Raw genomic sequence first — 18,343 nt, forward strand, 5'->3', positions numbered from 1 at the left:
TATTATGTTATTGTTAATCTGTTACTGTGCCTAATTATAAATTTATCACAGGTATTAGGAAAAACAGTACATATGGGGTTCAATATTATCCTAGTTTCAGGCATCCACTGGATCTTGGAGCATATCCCCCGTGGATAAGTTGGAACAACTGCATCGGTATTTCTTTTTTGTAAGAAATATTCCATTGTGTGAATATATCACAATTAAAAAAAATTCTTTATTATTTAAAGTATTACATATGTCTCCTTTTTCCCCCATTGACCTCTCCCCAGCCACTCCCACCCCCAGCACATGCCCTCACCCGCCTAGTGTCTGTGTCCACTGGTTATGCTTACATGCATGCATACAAGTCCTTTGGTTGATCTCTTACCCCCTCCCCCACCCTCCCCTGCCTTCTCTCTGAGGTTTGATAGTCCACTCGATGCTTCTCTGTCTCTGGATTTATTTTTGTTCATCAGTTTATGTTGTTCATTATATCCACAAATGAGTGAGATCATCTGATATTTATCTTTCTCTGACTAGCTTACTTCACTTAGCATAATGCTCTCCATGTCCATCCATCCTGTTGCGAATCATAAAAGTTTTCTTTTTTATAGCAGCATAGTATTCCATTGTGTAGATGTACCACAGGTTTGTGTTGTTTTATTTTTGTTTTTTAAAAATATATATTTTATTGATTTTTAACAGAGAGGAAGGGAGAGGGATAGAGAGTTGGAAACATCGATGAGAGAAAAACATCGATCAGCTGCCTCCTGCACACCTCCCATTGGGAATGTGCCCGCAACCAAGGCACATGCCCTTGACCGGAATCAAACCTGGGACCTTTCAGTCCGCAGGCCGATGCTCTATCCACTGAGCCAAACCGATTAGAGCATGTACACAGTTTTTTAATCCACTCATCTGTTGATGGGCATTTAGGCTGTTTCCAAATCTTAGCTATGGTGAATTGTGTTGCTATGAACATATTGGGTGCATATATCCTTTCTGATTGGTGTTTCTGATTTCTTGGGATATTCACAATTTTTAATCCATTCTTCTGCATATGGACATTTGGGTTATTTCCAAATTTCAGTTATTAAGAATAAAGCTCACTACCCCGGATATTACTAGGTGTACCAGTTAATAATGCGGATTTTTTTCAATAGCTGGAATTACACATATGTTGATATATATGCGATTTGATATGTATGCTATTTGTTGTATTGACAGCAAGCTTCAAAATTTCATATGTCAAATTTGCTGAAGGTGTTAACGGGGACAGACTGTAGTCTAATTTCATAGATATTTTTACGCTTAAAAAATGTCGAACTTTTATTTATTTTGACATCATTGTAGATTCACATTCAGTTGTGAAAAATAATAGATTCTGTGTATATCCTTTACTCTTTACCCAGCTTCCCTGGTAACATGCTGCAAAATTATAGCACAGTATTATATCCTGAATATTGACAATGAAATGATCAAAATAAAGAACATTTTCATCACAAGGATCCTTCCTGATGCCTTTTAATTACCAGCCCCCACAACTACTAATCTGTTCTCCGTTTTCATAATTTTGACATTTAAAGAATGTTATATAAATGGCATTTTTTAACTTGGCATAATTCCTGGAGATTTACCTAAGTTGCTGTGTGTATCAATAATTTGTTCCTTTTTATTGCCAATTAGTATCCATGGTATAGATGTAAGACAGCTTAATTCATTAAAGGACATCTGGGTTGTCTTCAGATTTTAGCAATTACAAATAAAGCTGCTTTCAACACTGTGTTTAGGTTTTTGAATGAAAATAAGTTTTCATAACTCTGGGATAAATGCCTAAAAATGCAACTGCTGAGTCATATAATAATTGCATGTTTAGTTTTATAAAGAAAGTGCCACTATTTTCCTGAGTAATTGTACCACCTTACAATATATATGCGATCCAATTTCTCCACATGCTCACCAGCATTTGGTGTTGTCACTACTTTTTATTTTAGCTATCTTGATACTCACTGTGTGTTTATATTACATGTTCCTAATAGCTAATGCTGTTGAACATCTTTTCACTTGCTTTACTGGCCATCTGTATTTGCTGATGTGGCTGTTCATATCATTTGCCCATTTTCTAACTGGATTGTTTGGTTTTAACTGTTGAGTTTTAAGAATTCTTTATATGCTCCAGATGTTAGTTGTTTGCTAGATAGTGGCTTGCAAATATTTTCTCCCAGTTTGTAGCTCTCATGTCCACCCTCTTAACAGGGTCTTTCACAGAGCAAAAGCTTTTGTTTTTATTTTATTTTTTAGTTACATTTATTGGGGTGACATTGGTTAATAAGATTATATAGGTTTCAAGTGTACATTTCTATGATACATGATCTGTATATCGCATTGTGCACCCAAAGTCAAATCACCTTCTATTGCCATATATTTGGCTGCCTTTACCTTTTACTACCCCCCACGTCCTTCCCTCTGGTAACCACCATACTGTGTCTCTATGAGTTTCAGTTTTATATCCCACATATGAGTAAAATTGAATGGTTCTGAGTTTTTCCTGACTGACATTTCACTTAGTATAAAATGTGTGCAAATAAATGTTTTCAAATTTTCAAGTAGATACCCAGAAGAGGGATTGCTGGGTCATATGGTAACTCTATTCTTAATTTCTGGAGGAACCTCCATACTGTTTTCCATAGTGGCTATACCAGTTTACATTCCCACCAGCAGTAAATGAGGGTTCCTTTTTCTCCACAACCTTTCCAACACTTGTTATTACTTGTCTTGTTAATAATAGCCATTCTAATATGTGTGAGGTGGTATCTCCTAGTTTTGATTTGCATTTCCCTAACAGCTAGTGAAGTTGAGCATCTTTTCATATATCTGTTGGCCATTTGTATGTCTTCTAGGGAGAAGTGTCTGTTCAGGTCCTCTGCCCACTTTTAATTGGATTGTTTGTTTGGTGTTGAGTTGTATTGGTTCTTTATATATTTTGGATATTAACCCCTTGTCAGAGCTGTTGTTTGTAAATATCTTCTCCCCTTCAGTTGGTTGCCCTTTTGTTTTGTTGGCAGTTTCTTTTGCTGTGCATAAGCCTTTTGGTTTGATATAGTCCCATTCATTTATTTTTGCCTTTGCTTTCCTTGCCTTTGGGGTCAAATTCATAAAAGCTTCTCTAAGAGCAACACAATGGCCACAATACGATATAATAATCATGATATATTATTTTTTAATGTATTGTTGTATTCAATTTGTATTCATAAATTTAGTACCTATGTTTTCTTCTATGTAATTTATTGTTTCAGATCGTATACTTAGGTCTTTGATCCTTTTTGAAATAATTTTTGTACACGGGGACAGACTGTAGTCTAATTTCATTCGTTTGCATGTGGCTTTCCAATTTTCCCAGCGCCATTTATTGAAGAGGCTTTCTTTTCTCCATTATATGTTTTCTGTTCCTTTGTCAAAAATTACTTGCCCATATACATGTGGTTTTTATTTCTTGGTTCTCAGTTCTGTTCCATTGGTCTGTGTGTCTGTTTTCCTGTCAATACCATGCTGTTTTGATTATCGTTGCTCGGTAGTATAATTTAAAGTCAGGTAGTGTGAGACCTTTGGCTTCGTTCTTTTCCCTGAGAATTCCTTTGGCTATCCTGGGTCTTTTGTGGTTCCATACATATCTGATATTTTTGGTTTATTTCTTTAAAAAGTGTCATTGGGATTTTGATGGGGATTGCATTAAATCTGTATATTGATTTGGTAATATGGACATTTTAACTATGTTGTTTCTTCCAATCCATGAACATGGAATATCTTCCAATTTCACTGTGTCTTTTACAATCTCTTTTTTGTAGTTTTCAGTACATAGGTCCTTCACATCCTTTGTTGAAAGTTGATTCCTAGGTATTTTATTCTTTTTGTTGCAAATGCAAAAGGAATTTTTTTCATTTATTTTTCTAATATTTCATTGTTAGTATATAGAAATGCAGTGGATTTCTGAACATTGATTTTGTATCCTGCAACTTTACTCTATTTGTTTATTATTTCTAAAAGTTTTTGGTGGAGTCTTTAGGATTTTCTATATAAAAAATCATGTCATCTGCAAAAAGTAACACTTTTACTTTTTCATTCCCAGTTTGGATGCCTTTTGTTTCTTTCTCTTACCTGTTTGCTCTGGCTAGGATACCCAGTACTGTGTTGACTGAGAGTAGTAAGAGTGGATATCCTTGTCTTGTTCCTGATTTTAGAGGAAAAGCTTTCAACTTTTCAACATTGAGTATATTATGTTGAGGTACTTTCCTTCTATACCTATTTTATTGAGTATTTGAATCATAAATGGATGTTGTACCTTACCAAACACTTTTTCTGCATCTATTGATAAGCCCGTATGATTTTTATCCTTTGTTTTGTTAATGTAGTGTATTACATTGATTGATTTGCATATATTGAACCATCCTTGTGCTCCTGGAATGAACCCCACCTTAATCATGATTTATTATTTTTTAATGTATTATTGTATTCAATTTGCTAGTATTTTGTGTTTCTGTCTGTTGTTTTTATTTGGTGGTATTCCATACCTTATTCCTCTGCTTCCTCTTTCTTAAAGTTATGTGTCTCAATTTTGTGGGTTGTGTGTGTGTGTGTGTGTGTGTGTGTGTGTGTATGGTTACCATTAGGTTTATGAAAAAGAAAGTTTCATATATACAGTAGTCCTTTTTCTTTTTAATCTAACCTCCTTTGCAAATTCAGACCTTACTCGCACCCCTTTTATGTTTTGGTTGTCACAAATTATCCCTGTTTATGCTGTTAAGTTTGTTGATGATCTTACTTGTGGAGCAAAAGTTTTAAATTGTGATGTCTTACATCATGTTTTTTTCTTTTAGGGATTATGTTTTTGGCCAGCCCTACATCCAAAAGGGTTTTCTCCAATATATTTTTTTAAGTATTATACTTTTATATTTAAGTCTGTGATCCATTTGGAGTGAATTTCTGTTTAAGGTTTAATTTCAAAGTCATGGTTTTGCCCAAAAAATGTCCAACTGCTCGAATATAATTTATTGAAAATGTTATCTTTAAATTTCTTTTGTCAAAAATCAGTTGGCCATATTTGTGTGGGTCTATTTCTTAGTTCTCTACTATGTTTCATTGACTTGAGTCTAGCCCTCCATCAACATGAAAAATCCCTATATGATTACCAACAGGAAATGGTTAAATAAATTAAGATTCATTTATATATTAAGAATACAGCAAAGTTAATATGTACTGATATAAAAATATGTCCACAACATGTAAGTTTAGTGATAAAAGCATATTTTAAAACAATATACATTGAACGATTGCATTTATTACTATAGGAAGTTGTGCTAGATACATTGCTTAGTTCAAAGCATGTTACAGAGCACCATGCAATGAATAAATACATTCAGGTAAAAGAAATGTAAGGACACAGAAAATTTCTTCCCAAAATTCATAAAAAAAACTGCTGTATAGTTGACTCTTAGAAAAGGAACAGAAGGAATAGAGAGAAATAAAAAGAAACTCTGTTTTTCACTTTTTACCCTTCAATATTGTTTAAAATTTTCAATAAGTATTGTCTAATTTAAAAAGAATAAAAGTACTAACATAAAAATAAAACAGGATTCAAGCATAAAGCAATGATGCAGTAGGCAAAGGGATAATAAATTAACATAACTAAAATAAGCATAATTTCCATTTTTCTAACAGCTTTGATGAGTTCAAATTTTTACAAATATAATAAGTGACATGCTAATAAACCCAAAGATAAAAACTGTTTATTCTTAATTTAGCAAAATAATAAATGAAGGCAGCAGGAAATAAATATTTATCTCCTATCACTAGCAATTTAGTAACTCACAAGGAGACTGAAGGCTTTGGTCACCTTTAATTTTGTGTGAATCAATTCATAGCATCCCTATCTGTTGCTATGGGAACAACTGCGACAGAAAAAGTCATAGCCTCATTGTTGAATCTCTTCCAACAGGAAAAGAGGAAGGTTTTTTGAGGTGGTGAAAAGCTACAAATGGCCTTATTAATTAGCAGACTTAATAAGAAAAATTCTGGACAGTATGCAAAGAGAAAACACACTTATGTCTCAGTGTCACGCACGTAAAGGCTTTTCTTTACACAGGCAAGCACTGCTCTGCCTTTGAAAGCCATGTTCTAGTACTGCTGTTAGATAATTCTTTCATTTATAGAAAGAAAATAGTTAAAGAGGTTTCTATTTAAAGTTTTTAAAAGATATTTTTAAGCACTCCTCATTGTGCCTAAGCAACCAACAATATCATTTCTTCCTCATTCTCTATTAAGAACATGAGGATTTTAATGTAGATGCAGTACATTTGGCAACAACAATTAGGTTTACTGTTCAGCATGAGAGCTCTTGTCTTCTGCGGCAAGAGCAGGTTTCTGAAGAGGGCAATAGGGTGGCATCAAATGTTCCTGACAGTCATTAGGAGATGCTTGTCAGTAGTAATGTTTTGAAAAAGGGAGATCCAGCTTTAAACTTCCTTTGAGGGAAAGGAACCATTTTTTTACTCATTGATATAAGATGTGGAATGATGTAAATCAATTACTGTACCTCCCTCTAAAGTAAGAAAAACAAATAATAATGAGAAGTTAATGACCGATACAAAAAAAGACTAAGTAGCACTTTATATCTCTGTTAGGCTCCAATGCATGTAAGATTATTCCAGTCGATTTTCTCCCTTAAAAGCCATCAGCAACAAATAAATTGATCTCAAATTTAAAAATCATTTTGACTTAATGTCATATATTTTAAAATAATCTAGACATTTTCAATCTATGGGCTATTATGCAATTAAGGAATAGTGAAATTTTAATTTTATGTACTTCTCAGAGCTGCTATAAATCCAGTACCTAATTGGGTTGGGGAAAGGAGCTGGAAACAGAAGGTCAAGAAATAATTCCAATCTCCCTCGCAGGAGCTGTGGCAGCGAATACTAAACAAAGCACTCCGAGCAGGAGACCAAACAAGCCTCTTTCACAGGAAAGGAAGAGAAGGAAGTTACTATTGAAAGTCTACTATTCATTGATTTCATTAAAAAAATGTGGCAACTAACGATTCAGTAATGAATAAAACTTAAAAAGGTCTCTAGTCTCAAGAAGCTTTCCTTCTGGTAGGAGAAACACATACCAAACAGAAAAACTAGTGAGTGAATAAGATAATTTCATATAGTCTTGAGTGGAACAGATTTCCAATCCAGATGGTTCTATAAGTTTCATACTTTGGGGACACCTTCCTCTTCCAAACACATAGCAATGAAAGGGAAAATGCAAATGTGAAAATTAAGGACACAGTCATGGTCAAACACAAGATGAACATCTTCCTGGATGAGAGCATAACAGAAACACATAACGGTAAGGAGGTGGAAGCTGTGGACCTTTAGGGCTTTGGATCCAGAAAAAGGCAGAGAAAGCCAGGAGCTCAACTCTGAGGGGATAAGTACAGATTTAAAGTGCCCATGCAAGACAGGAGTGTTGAATATGGGCTCACTGTTTGAAATTATGTCCAGGCATTGGGATCTCCTACTTAATGAAGAAGCTGAAATAACCAGGCATTAATCACAGCCTGGATCCATGGCCTCTTAAAGTATTATACCCAAGTAGGTGAGAGGACACAAACTAAACTTCACCAACAACTGATCCTCAGCACCCATTGGTCTGAGAACCAGATCTGGAACATCTCTGATATGAGCACAAGGAAGGAGCCCCAAGCTGCCAGTGTAATTCCTCAATGTGGATCTGTGACCCTAAGTGTCAGAAGGAAGCAAATGAAAACCTGTTAGGCAGGAAAGGACTGTAAGGACTCCCAGAAAGAAGAAAGATTAAAAACTTGAGCCACTTGCTCTGGCCGGTGTGGCTCAGTTGGTTGGAGCATTGTCCTGCACACCAAAAGGGGGCGGGTTTGATTCCTGGTCAGTGCACATACCCTAGTTTCGGGTTTGATCTCTGGTTGGGGCACATAGTGGTGCAAGGTGGCCAATTGATGTTTCTCTCTCACGTCAATGTTTCTCTCTCCCCCTTCCTCTCTCTTTAAAAATCTATAAAAAGCATATCATTGAGTGAGGATTAAAAAAAGAAGACAAATTAAATAGAAATATTAAATATCAAATGTAAAAATAGAATACTGAAATAGAGAACAGATGGGATAAATAGTGGAATGGATATAGCTGAGAACAAATTAGTAAACTGAAGGTCAGATTGAGGAACTTTAGAAGAAGAAAAAAAGAAAACAGCCACTCTGGAAAACAGTTTGACAGTTTCTTACAAAACCAGCAATCATACTCTTAGACATTTATCCCAGAGATTTGAAAACTTTACATACAAAAACTATACATAAATGTTCACTGCAGCTTTATTCATCAACAGCCCCTAACTGGAAGCACCCAAATACCTTTCATTGGGTGAATAGTTGAATAAACTCTGATATATCTATAAAATGGGGTGCTTTCAAAAATAAACAATAAAAAGGAATGAATTATTGAAACATGTAACAACCTGAATGGATCTCAAGAGCATTATGATGAGTGAAAAAAAAATCTATCTCAAAAGGTTACATTTACATAGCATTCTAGAAATAACAAAACTATAGATGGAGAAAAGATCAGTGGTTGCCAGGAGGAGGTTGTCGGGGGTAAGATTGTGTAGGTAGCATAAGGGCATGAGGGACTTCTTTTGTGGGGATAGAACAGTTCTGTATCTTCATTTTGGCGCTGGTTATACAAATCTATACTTAGAATAAAATTACATAGAATGCACACACATACACACACAAATGGGGGTTAAAAAACTGAACACTGAATTGAAAATTGTAGTCTATTTAGTTGTAACATACCAATGTTCATTTCCTAGTTTTGATATTGTACTTCAGCTATGTTAAGATGTTGATATTGGGGTAGGTGGGGAAAGGGTACATGGGACTCCATACTATTTCTGCAACTTCCTATAATATAATCATTTCATAACAAAATGTTTTTTAAAAACTGAGTAGAGAATGATAAACTGTTCAAAAAATTAAATATTGTTTTTCCACAGAGATTCAAATAACATAAGATCCTATCTCACACTATATAGTAAAATTCTAGAGGGCATAAGGATTTCAACATTTAGAAAAAAAAAAGTACAAGATCTTTATTATATTAGGATAAAAAAGATTTTTAAATGCACAAGCTACAAAGGGAAGCTGATAATTTAATCTTATTCTTATTTAAAACTCTGTATAACAAAAACGAAGTTTAAAAGACAAGCAGTTTCTCTTAGAATATAAGCTGAAAAAGGCAAGAAAACCCACTCTCCCCTAGAGCCTGCAGAAAGGAACACAGCCCTGCGGACACCTTGACTTTAGCCCAGAGAGACCATGTCAGACTTCCAGCCCACAGAACTGTAAGATAATACATTTGCATTGACTTAAGGCACTAAGTGTGTGGTAGTTTTTTAGAGCAGCAATAGGAAACTACCACAGCAACTTACCTCTGTTGATTTCCAAGCACTGAACTTGAATGGTAGTGTTTCCTGGGACAACACAGCATCCCCAGGCAGCTGACTGTCTTGCCACTGCTCTTGTTTCCATCCGGCCTTGGAAGTGTTCCCTGTCAATGACATAAAGAGAAGATTTTACTTTGGCAAAAAATTGTAATGTTTTTACATTACCTCATGATTTTTAAAGTAATTACTTATGAAGATCCATTTTGCCTACAAAATATATATGATCTACCAATGGTTACCTATAAATAGCAATCACTTTAATATAGCCCTTTATAATAATAAATTGAGACAGATTTAAAAAATACAACTTCAATTCTAGCCCTTCCCTCATCAACAATTTTTATTTTATAGATTATGTGAAACATCTTTTTTAATATAAGGCAAGTATTATATAGAAAGAGTTTGAAAATGATTCAAATGAAATTTTAGCAAAATAGGAATAACTATAATTATTCTAAGTAATACGTTTTAAAACATATTTTTATTGATTTCATAGAGGAAGGGGGAGGGAGAGAGATATAGAAACATCAATGATGAGAATCATTGATTGGCTGCCTCCTGCACACCCCACACTAAGGTTTGAGCCCAAACCTGAACAGGGGCATATACCCTGATTAGGAATCAAACTGCAACCTCCTGGTTTATAGGTCAATGCTCAACCACTGAGCCACGCCAGCCAGGCTCTAAGTAATATTTAAAAGAAGTTTATTACTGCTGTGTGAACTTCATGTGTTCTAAGCAAAACTATCAAGAATGTATATATTATTTGACAAGAACTTTTAAACAAAAAATTTTAAAACTTAAACATAAAACATGCCAATGAAAATAAAGATATTTCTGCTTATATATTTGTACTAAACTGAACATATTTGTAGTCTTACTATCACTTCCTCCCTATGTTAATTGCTATGTAAACCAAGTATTAGTACCAACTCTCTATCAGCATACTATTGGGTACAAACTGGTGTATGCACATCACTGTGAATACTTGAATACTTCCCAAGGACCAGGTGGGCCTAATCATTCTACAGGAATCAATACCCAGGCGCACAACTTCTGTGTATATCCTTTCCAAAACTGATCGTTCTGAGAATGCAACTATGTGGTCAGGGTAGTTCTTTCCCCTTTCCCTTTCACAATCAATTTTATGCCACTTTATAAAGACAGACATAATCTTAGCCGAATCTTATTATGGCACATCTTCCCTTAAGTGCAAGCATAAGAACCTCTAAGGCACCAAACAACAGCAAAAAAGACGGAGATGGGGTCACCTCCTTTAATCAAGGCATGAAAAATCCAAAGCAGAGCCTCAAAGTCTTTCCTGTCAAAGTATAGCATTGGTAACAGGGAATTTTGGTCCATACTGGGATATTTGGTATTCAGATATATTACAGTACTAGAGGCCCAGTGCATGAAATTCGTGCACGGGGGGGGGGGGGGGGCGGTGTCCCTAAGCCCAGCCTGCACCCTCTCCAAACTGGGACCCCTCGAGGGATGTCCGGCTGCCCGTTTAGGCCCGATCCCACCGCTGGATCCAGGACTGCTGGCTCCCAACTGCTCGCCTGCCTGCCTTCCTGATTGCCCCTAACCCCTTCTGCCTGCCAGCCTGATCACCCCCTAACCACTCCCCTGCCAGCCTGATTGATGTCTAACTGCTCCCCTGCCAGCCTGTTTGTCCCTAACTGCCCTCCCCTGCTGGCCTGGTCACCCCTAACTGCCCTCCCCTGCAGGCCTGGTCCACCCCCCCCCCAACTGCCCTCCCCTGCAGGCCTGGTCCCCCCTAACTGCTCTCCACTGCAGGCCTGGGTCCCCCCCAACTTCCCTCCTCATTTAATTTAATTTTCACATTTGCCGGCCTGCTGTGAAATTAAATTAATGAAATTAATTTTTTTAATGAAATTAATTTTTTTAATATATTTTATTGATTTTTTACAGAGAGAGGAAGGGAGATAGAGAGTCAGAAACATCAATGTGAGAGAAACATCGATCAGCTGCCTCCTGCACAGATATGCCCGCAACCAAGGTACATGCCCTTGACCGGAATCGAACCTGGACCTTTCAGTCTGCAGGCCGACGCTCTATCCACTGAGCCAAACCGGTTTCGGCTGAAATTAATTTTTTAATTAAATGAAATTTAACTAAATTTCATATTTTTTTAATGAAATTCTACATTTTAATGAAATTTAATTTTCACATTTGCCGGCCTGGTCACACCTAACTGCCCTCTCCTGCAGGCTTGATCACCCCCAACTGCCCTCCCTTGCAGGCCTGGTTCCTCCCAACTGCCCTCCCCTGCTGGCCATCTTGTGGTGGCCATCTTGTGTCCACATGGGGGCAGGATCTTTGACCACATGGGGGCAGCCATCTTGTGTGTTGGAGTGATGGTCAATCTGCATATTACTCTTTTATTAGATAGGATAGAGGCCTGGTGCATGGGTGGGGGCCAGCTGGTTTGCCCTGAAGGGTGTCCCGGATCAGGGTGGGGGTTCCCTTGGGGTGTGGGGCCACCTGGGCAAGGGGCCTGTGGTGGTTTGCAGGCCGGCCATGCCCCCCGGCAACCTAAGCATAGGCTGGAAGCAGGTAATCTGGGATTTATGTATCTTCTAAATAATTGAAACTTTGTAGCCTGGAGTGGAGCCAAGCTTCCTGCTTGCTCCGTGGCGGCAGCCATTTCTGTTGGGATTTATGTATCTTCTAAAATTGAAACTTTGTAGCATTGAATGGAGGCCTAGGCAGGCAAGGGCAGGCGGAAAGCTTGGCTTCCTCCATTGCCGGGGAAACCCAAGCCTCCCTCCTGCTCTCTGTGGCCACAGCCATCTTGGCTGGGTTTATTTGCATATTCACTCCTGATTTGCTGGTGGGCGTGGTTGGTGGGCGTGGCTTGTGGGTGTAGCAGAGGTACAGTCAATTTGCATATTACTCTTTTATTAGATAGGATGGAGAAGCAGGGGAGTTGACAAATTTCATTTAATATGGTTGTGCTTTACAACTCCCAACTATTGTCAAAGAATGCATCATTCCTGAGAAAGAGTCCCATGAGAAGAAAGCAAAAAGCCTGGGAGGCAGGGGCCCTTATTTCATCAATGCATCAACCTTATGACAAGGCTCCATGCCTTGGCTTTCTATCTTAGGAAAAGAGCCCAGGAGTGTGAATACAACCAAAGTGACGTGTGTTTGCACGTTTATTTGAATAAAAAAGTAGGATATTTTATTTTAAAATATATGATTTGGTTGATTGTTTTGACAGTAAAGTCTGGTTTTGCCAATTATGGTAAATAATTTCCAAATATTGAATGAACCAAACCCACACTTCTGAATAGTTGGTTAAAATATATTTAAAGCATATGACACATAAAATCATTTTCTCAAAAAATTCTTGTATTGACAGATATATTGCTAGAATGTTTCCCTATTTCCCATTCATTCTGAGTATATTGTGTTAAGTGTAACAGGTATAATTAACAGTCATTTGATAAATGTTAGTAAAGGTTTTTTTTGTTATTATTCTCAGAAACTGAAAAAGTAAATTATTCCTACTGACTGTTTAACTGTTTAGTCTTTTTCTAAGTAGGGTATTTCTAATCCTTTGCTTTCAACGACATGAAGAAAGACTTATTGAAGTTAAGAGTTGACAAGAAATGAAAAACATTTTTATAATAAACCAATATATAAATTTTGGCATATTATTTGGAAGGTATTCATAGAATGACATTGCATAATAAAATACCTCCTATTCCTATCTACAATTTTGTGTGAACAAGTCTTCTCAGCATTTACATATATAAAAATGTAAAACAGAAATGGAATTCATGCTATTATTTCTAGCAATAGGTAATGTTCATACATAGATAAATGAAAAGTTCCATGCATCTCATAAAAACATGAATTTCCAATAAAATTGTATCCTTTATGTGTGTTTTTAAAATTTTAAATATGTTTTTATTGATTTTAGAGGGGGAGAGGGAGAGAAACATCGATAGGCTGCCCCCTGCCTGCCCCCTACTGGGGATCAAACCCACAAACCAGGCACATGCCCTCACCAGGATTTGAACTGGCAACCTCTCTGTGCTTGGGACAACACTCAACCAACCGAGCCACACTGGCCATGGCTCCTTTATGTTTAGTAAGTATTTATAATACATTTATGTGGTTTTGATTTTGCCTGATTATGTACCAAAAATAATTGGAATGATAAGGCAATCTAGAAGAAATATTTTACCACTTAAAGCCTCTAATCAGAAAAAATTTAAAAATAATTTCAATTTATACACATATTTGATTCTTATATACAAACTAGTAGTCCTGCACACGAATCTGTGCGCCAGTAGCTCTCTGTGGGGCCTAGCTGCTCTGCGCCCTCTGCCCAGAGGCTCTCCACGGCCCAGAGGCCTATCTGTAGCCGGGTATACAATGCTTGCCTCATTGCCGCAGTGACGAAGCAAGCATTCTGCCAGGCTGTTCACGCTGCCCGCTCTCAGCAGCCGCCCCCGACCCCTGGGACTGGGTGGCTTCGGCAGGGCTGAGAGGACAGGGCGCCGCCATCTTGTGGCTATGGGCACCGCCATCTTTGTGATGGAGTGATGGTTAATTTGCATATTACCCTTTTATTCGATAGGATTATATAAATATTTTATGCTTGATTTTCCTTTCAAGCATAAAAATACTTTCTATTAGGATAAAATTCTGGGAAGGATATTGAACAAAAATATGACTTCAAATAGAAAAGGGAATAATGTAAAATTTCCAACAGTTAAAGAGGACTTCATGTATTTTTTTCAAATGAATGACTGTAAGTATCAATCACAATAGCATTTAGATTCCTTTAGATACATTTAAAAGTCTCATATGACAGTTTTTGTTTTATTTTCTTTTACCTTCAATGTCAATTATTTTAATTACATCCTTTGTGCTTACTTATACTTATGATAATATTTAACATGTCAACTTAAAACTGTGTAAAGAGGCATGTAATTTTTCAAAATAATTTTAGGGATTATGCAAGAAAAAACAGCTTGAAAAGCAATGGTATAGAACAATGGATTGACCTTGCCTTCAAAAAGTTTTAGCCTGACTAGAAAGACAAGTTTAACATACAGGCTAATGGAAACAATTAAAGGAGAATAATTATATGCCAAACTTCTTTAAATTAACTAACTTTAGGACTAGACATGCTGAGGAGGGAAAAAAAACCCCACAATGTATACCAGAGTAATAAGAAAGAGCCTTAAATAGGAAGTAAAATTTGAATAAGTTTTGAAGGATGGCTAGGTTTCTGATAAATGTGGACAGAGAAATTATTCCAAGCAGAGGGCCTACATGGGCAAAAGAAGCAAGTATGGTGTATACCAAGCATGTCAAACTCGCAGCCGGCTAAATGAGGCTTGTGGCCCGCCAGCCACGAGTTTGACATGCTTGGTGTATACCAAAGATACTAAAGAAAGAAATAAGAACTTTTCATTTACGTTTCTAGCTTTGCATTTTCTTATAGCTTCACATGAAAATGAATAATTAAAATGAGCTTATTTTGGGATTGGAGATTTTGTGATTGGAGTTTATTTTGGGATTGGAGATTTTAGAATTAGTGCTGGCAAATAGTAGGTTTGAGGCTTAGATCATCTATGTATTTTCGTGTGATTTAATCGGGAACTATATCATCACTCTTTGAGGATTCAGCAACAAAATCATCCTTGAAATGATAATGACCTAGATTTCAGACATCATAGTAGATTAAAAAAATTTTTCAGGAAGTCAATGTTGAAGTGTGAGGAAACTGAAGAATAGTAAGAATTGTGAAATAAAAAATACCTTGCATATTAGGAGATACACTTTAGCCTAGAATAGCTAAAATGTTACATACAGATATTAACTAATCTTACAGGGGCAAGAAGGAAGATAGTTATAATATAGTGAGTCAATGGAAACTCATTTAGAAATTTTTTTAGAATCAAACAGCACAGCACTGAAAGTGAGGTGTGTTTAATTAAATAAGATCATTTCTGGATTTCACAAGCAAATGGAAAGGGATAACACACATTTAGTTCCTTGTGGAAATAAAGTCCCTTTGGTATCATAAGCTATTTATCAATTGAGACTGTGAACTCACATGCCAAGGAGGACCAGTATATGAATGAGAAACCTCAAAGCAAAAAGTGAAGATGCTACCGGAAATGATGCTAGTGAGTCATTCGAAGATGAGTGCTTAGATACCAAGGCTATAGGTACTTGGTAGAAACTATCTAGAGAGAAGCTGTAGATCTCGTTGAGCCTGTACCCTCAGATAATACCACAAAGCAGAACTGGTAGACCCTGTGATACTTCTTAGATGAGATATCAAACTGACATTCAAACTATCAGACATTAACAATGCAACAGCACATCTTGGAAATGAAATGTTCCGTAAGTTGAACAAATTTCCAAATTGTTCCATTTATTATTTAGCATATAATAAACATTGTTGCTATGTATTGACAATGTCCTTTCAGGTATAATTTAAGTAAATTAGTCATTTACTTAACAAAATTAATTTTTAAGAATAAAAACATTTCTTAAAATAAACAAGTTAATTTTAAATAACAAACAAATCCATCATACAAAACAGTTAGGGGGATTGACCAAAGAACATATATGCATAGCCCATGGACAAAGACAATAGTGTGGTGAAGGCCAGGGGTTCGGGGTAGGGGCAGGGACCGAGTGGAGGTGGGCAAAGAGGGGGGGAAATGTCTGTAATAGTGTCAACAATAAAAAAAAAGAAAATAGTCAGTGGGCTAATGAAGAACTGATAAGATATAAAAGTCTCATAGTGATTAAATTTCTATCTAACCTTTACGGAATGAGTTCAGAACCTTAACAATTTCACCGTCTTATGCTTTAGCATCTTCAAGTAATGGATAGTTGTCCTAATTTTTAAAAAATGTCATTTTATAATAATTTAAACTTGCAGAAAAATTGTAAGAATAGTACAAGGAACTCCCATATACTCTTCATCCCGATTCACCAATTGTTAACATCTTTTGATATGATTATATGGATAGAAAGGTACCTAGAATTTATGTTCATCTGAGATTAACTATGACTATTTCTGAGTGATGGGATTGGAAGTGACTGATTCTGTATAATAAGCCTGCATTGTTTTTACAGGAATAGAGTGATTTTTTTTCTGAAATAAAAACAAAAGAAAAAAAAAAGCTGACTGGAACCAACTATTCTAATTTGATTAATAGTGGTTGGTGTAGGGTGGAAGGGATATAAGTTATTGTTATTTTCATTTTTGTACAATTATTTACTTCAAACATTTTTTTAAATCATTGTTTGACATTCATCAATGAAAATTTTTGAGTAGCAACCACCATTTGTACCATAAGCCCTGCTATCTAGGCTGTACATGAAAAGGCAACCAAGTATGACTCCATGCCAACTCTGTTAGCACAAAGTTCATTATAGGAATTGTAACAGCAACATTAGTGTTTTTGCTTATAAAAGCACTAGTGGCCTGGTGCACAAAATTCATGCACTCGGCGGGTAGAGGGTCCCTCAGCCCGGATTGCGAGAGGGTGCAGGCCAGGCCAAAGGACCCCACCAGGGTAGGATCAGGCCGGGGAGGGATGCAGGAGGTTGGCCAGCTGGGGAGGGACCGCGGGAGGGCTCCAGGGCATGTCTGGCTTGTCTCGCTCAGTCCCGATTGGCTGGACCCCAGCAGCAAGCTAACCTACAATTTGGAGCATCTGCCCCCTGGTGGTCAGTGCACATCATAGCGAGCAGTTGAGTGGCCTTAGCATATCATTAGCATATTATGCTTTGATTGGTTGAATGACCGACTGGACAACCAGACACTTAGCATACATATTAAGCTTTTATTATATAGGATGACGACTATTTTGAAGTTTAACTTTTGGTCCAACAGGAATCATACCATTTTTAGGAGAATGTTTCCATGACATAGACCAGAGTAATCCTTCTCAAATACGGGTAAAGTTCCATTGCAAAGAATACTACTATTAAAGAGCTCTTTATGGAAGATCAGACAACCATGAGAAGTAATGGTTTGCTAATCTGGTTGTACACAATGTCTGTGGTGGTAGTTTTTATAACTATTACCTCTAAAAAGGGAACTAACTCTGATGCTTACAGCTCAGAGAAGCTGAGTTATAACTGTGCTTTATATACTTTCCTGTCTTGCCATCAAGCAGCAATTATCCTTCAGCTCATCTCTTCCTCAAAACATCAAAATCATCTAAACAAAACCACCCAAGCTACCTACTAGAATTAAAACATGGGGAAAACATCCAGGAATAGAAAAAAGGAGTATAAGTAGTGATGTGTGTATAACACCTTCTCTAAAGTACCTCTTTTCCCCTGCTAATTTACAACAAAGAAGCTAGACACAGCTGTTTCAGCTCTAGATCCTAAAGCCTGGAAATCATATTTCTAGCAATGCATTCAATTTTACATTTCATTATAACGAAATAATTTAGAGATGTATTTGCATTCCTTCTGATGGAAAATACCTGCATGATACCATCACTTGCCTCTATTTTCTCTAACTCAAATGTTAGAGTCATTTTCAATTTCTCTTTCTTCTCCAATACATCATGTACTTACTCCATTTCCTCTCTATATTCTATCTTTAAACATTACCTTTCCCTCATTTCAATAACCCTAGAGCAGGTCTTGGATGCTTGGGTGGAAACAACTGTCTCTTACAAGCCTCCCTCCAGTTTGTTTCTCCTCCACTTCTACACCAAGCAATAATAATATCTTCCACCAACAGCTGTTTTCAGTAATAAGAAAGCTAAGTTCTGTGACTAAGCTAAACATCCCTTCTGTTCTCCAAGGCCTACAATGG

The 18,343-nt window shown here is 36.7% G+C and overlaps 1 protein-coding gene across 1 annotated transcript in view; it reads right to left on the minus strand.

Annotated features, from left to right (window-relative positions):
- Nucleotides 1-18,343, minus strand: part of ENTHD1 (ENTH domain containing 1) — an 84,169-nt gene that overhangs the window by 48,445 nt on the left and 17,381 nt on the right. Inside the window, exon 4 of the mRNA XM_054719548.1 lies at nt 9,484-9,602. Coding sequence (XP_054575523.1) covers nt 9,484-9,602 — 119 coding nt within the window. The remainder of the gene's footprint in view (nt 1-9,483; nt 9,603-18,343) is intronic.

This window comes from Eptesicus fuscus, chromosome 7 (assembly GCF_027574615.1).
Source record: "Eptesicus fuscus isolate TK198812 chromosome 7, DD_ASM_mEF_20220401, whole genome shotgun sequence".
Classification (NCBI taxonomy): domain Eukaryota; kingdom Metazoa; phylum Chordata; class Mammalia; order Chiroptera; family Vespertilionidae; genus Eptesicus; species Eptesicus fuscus.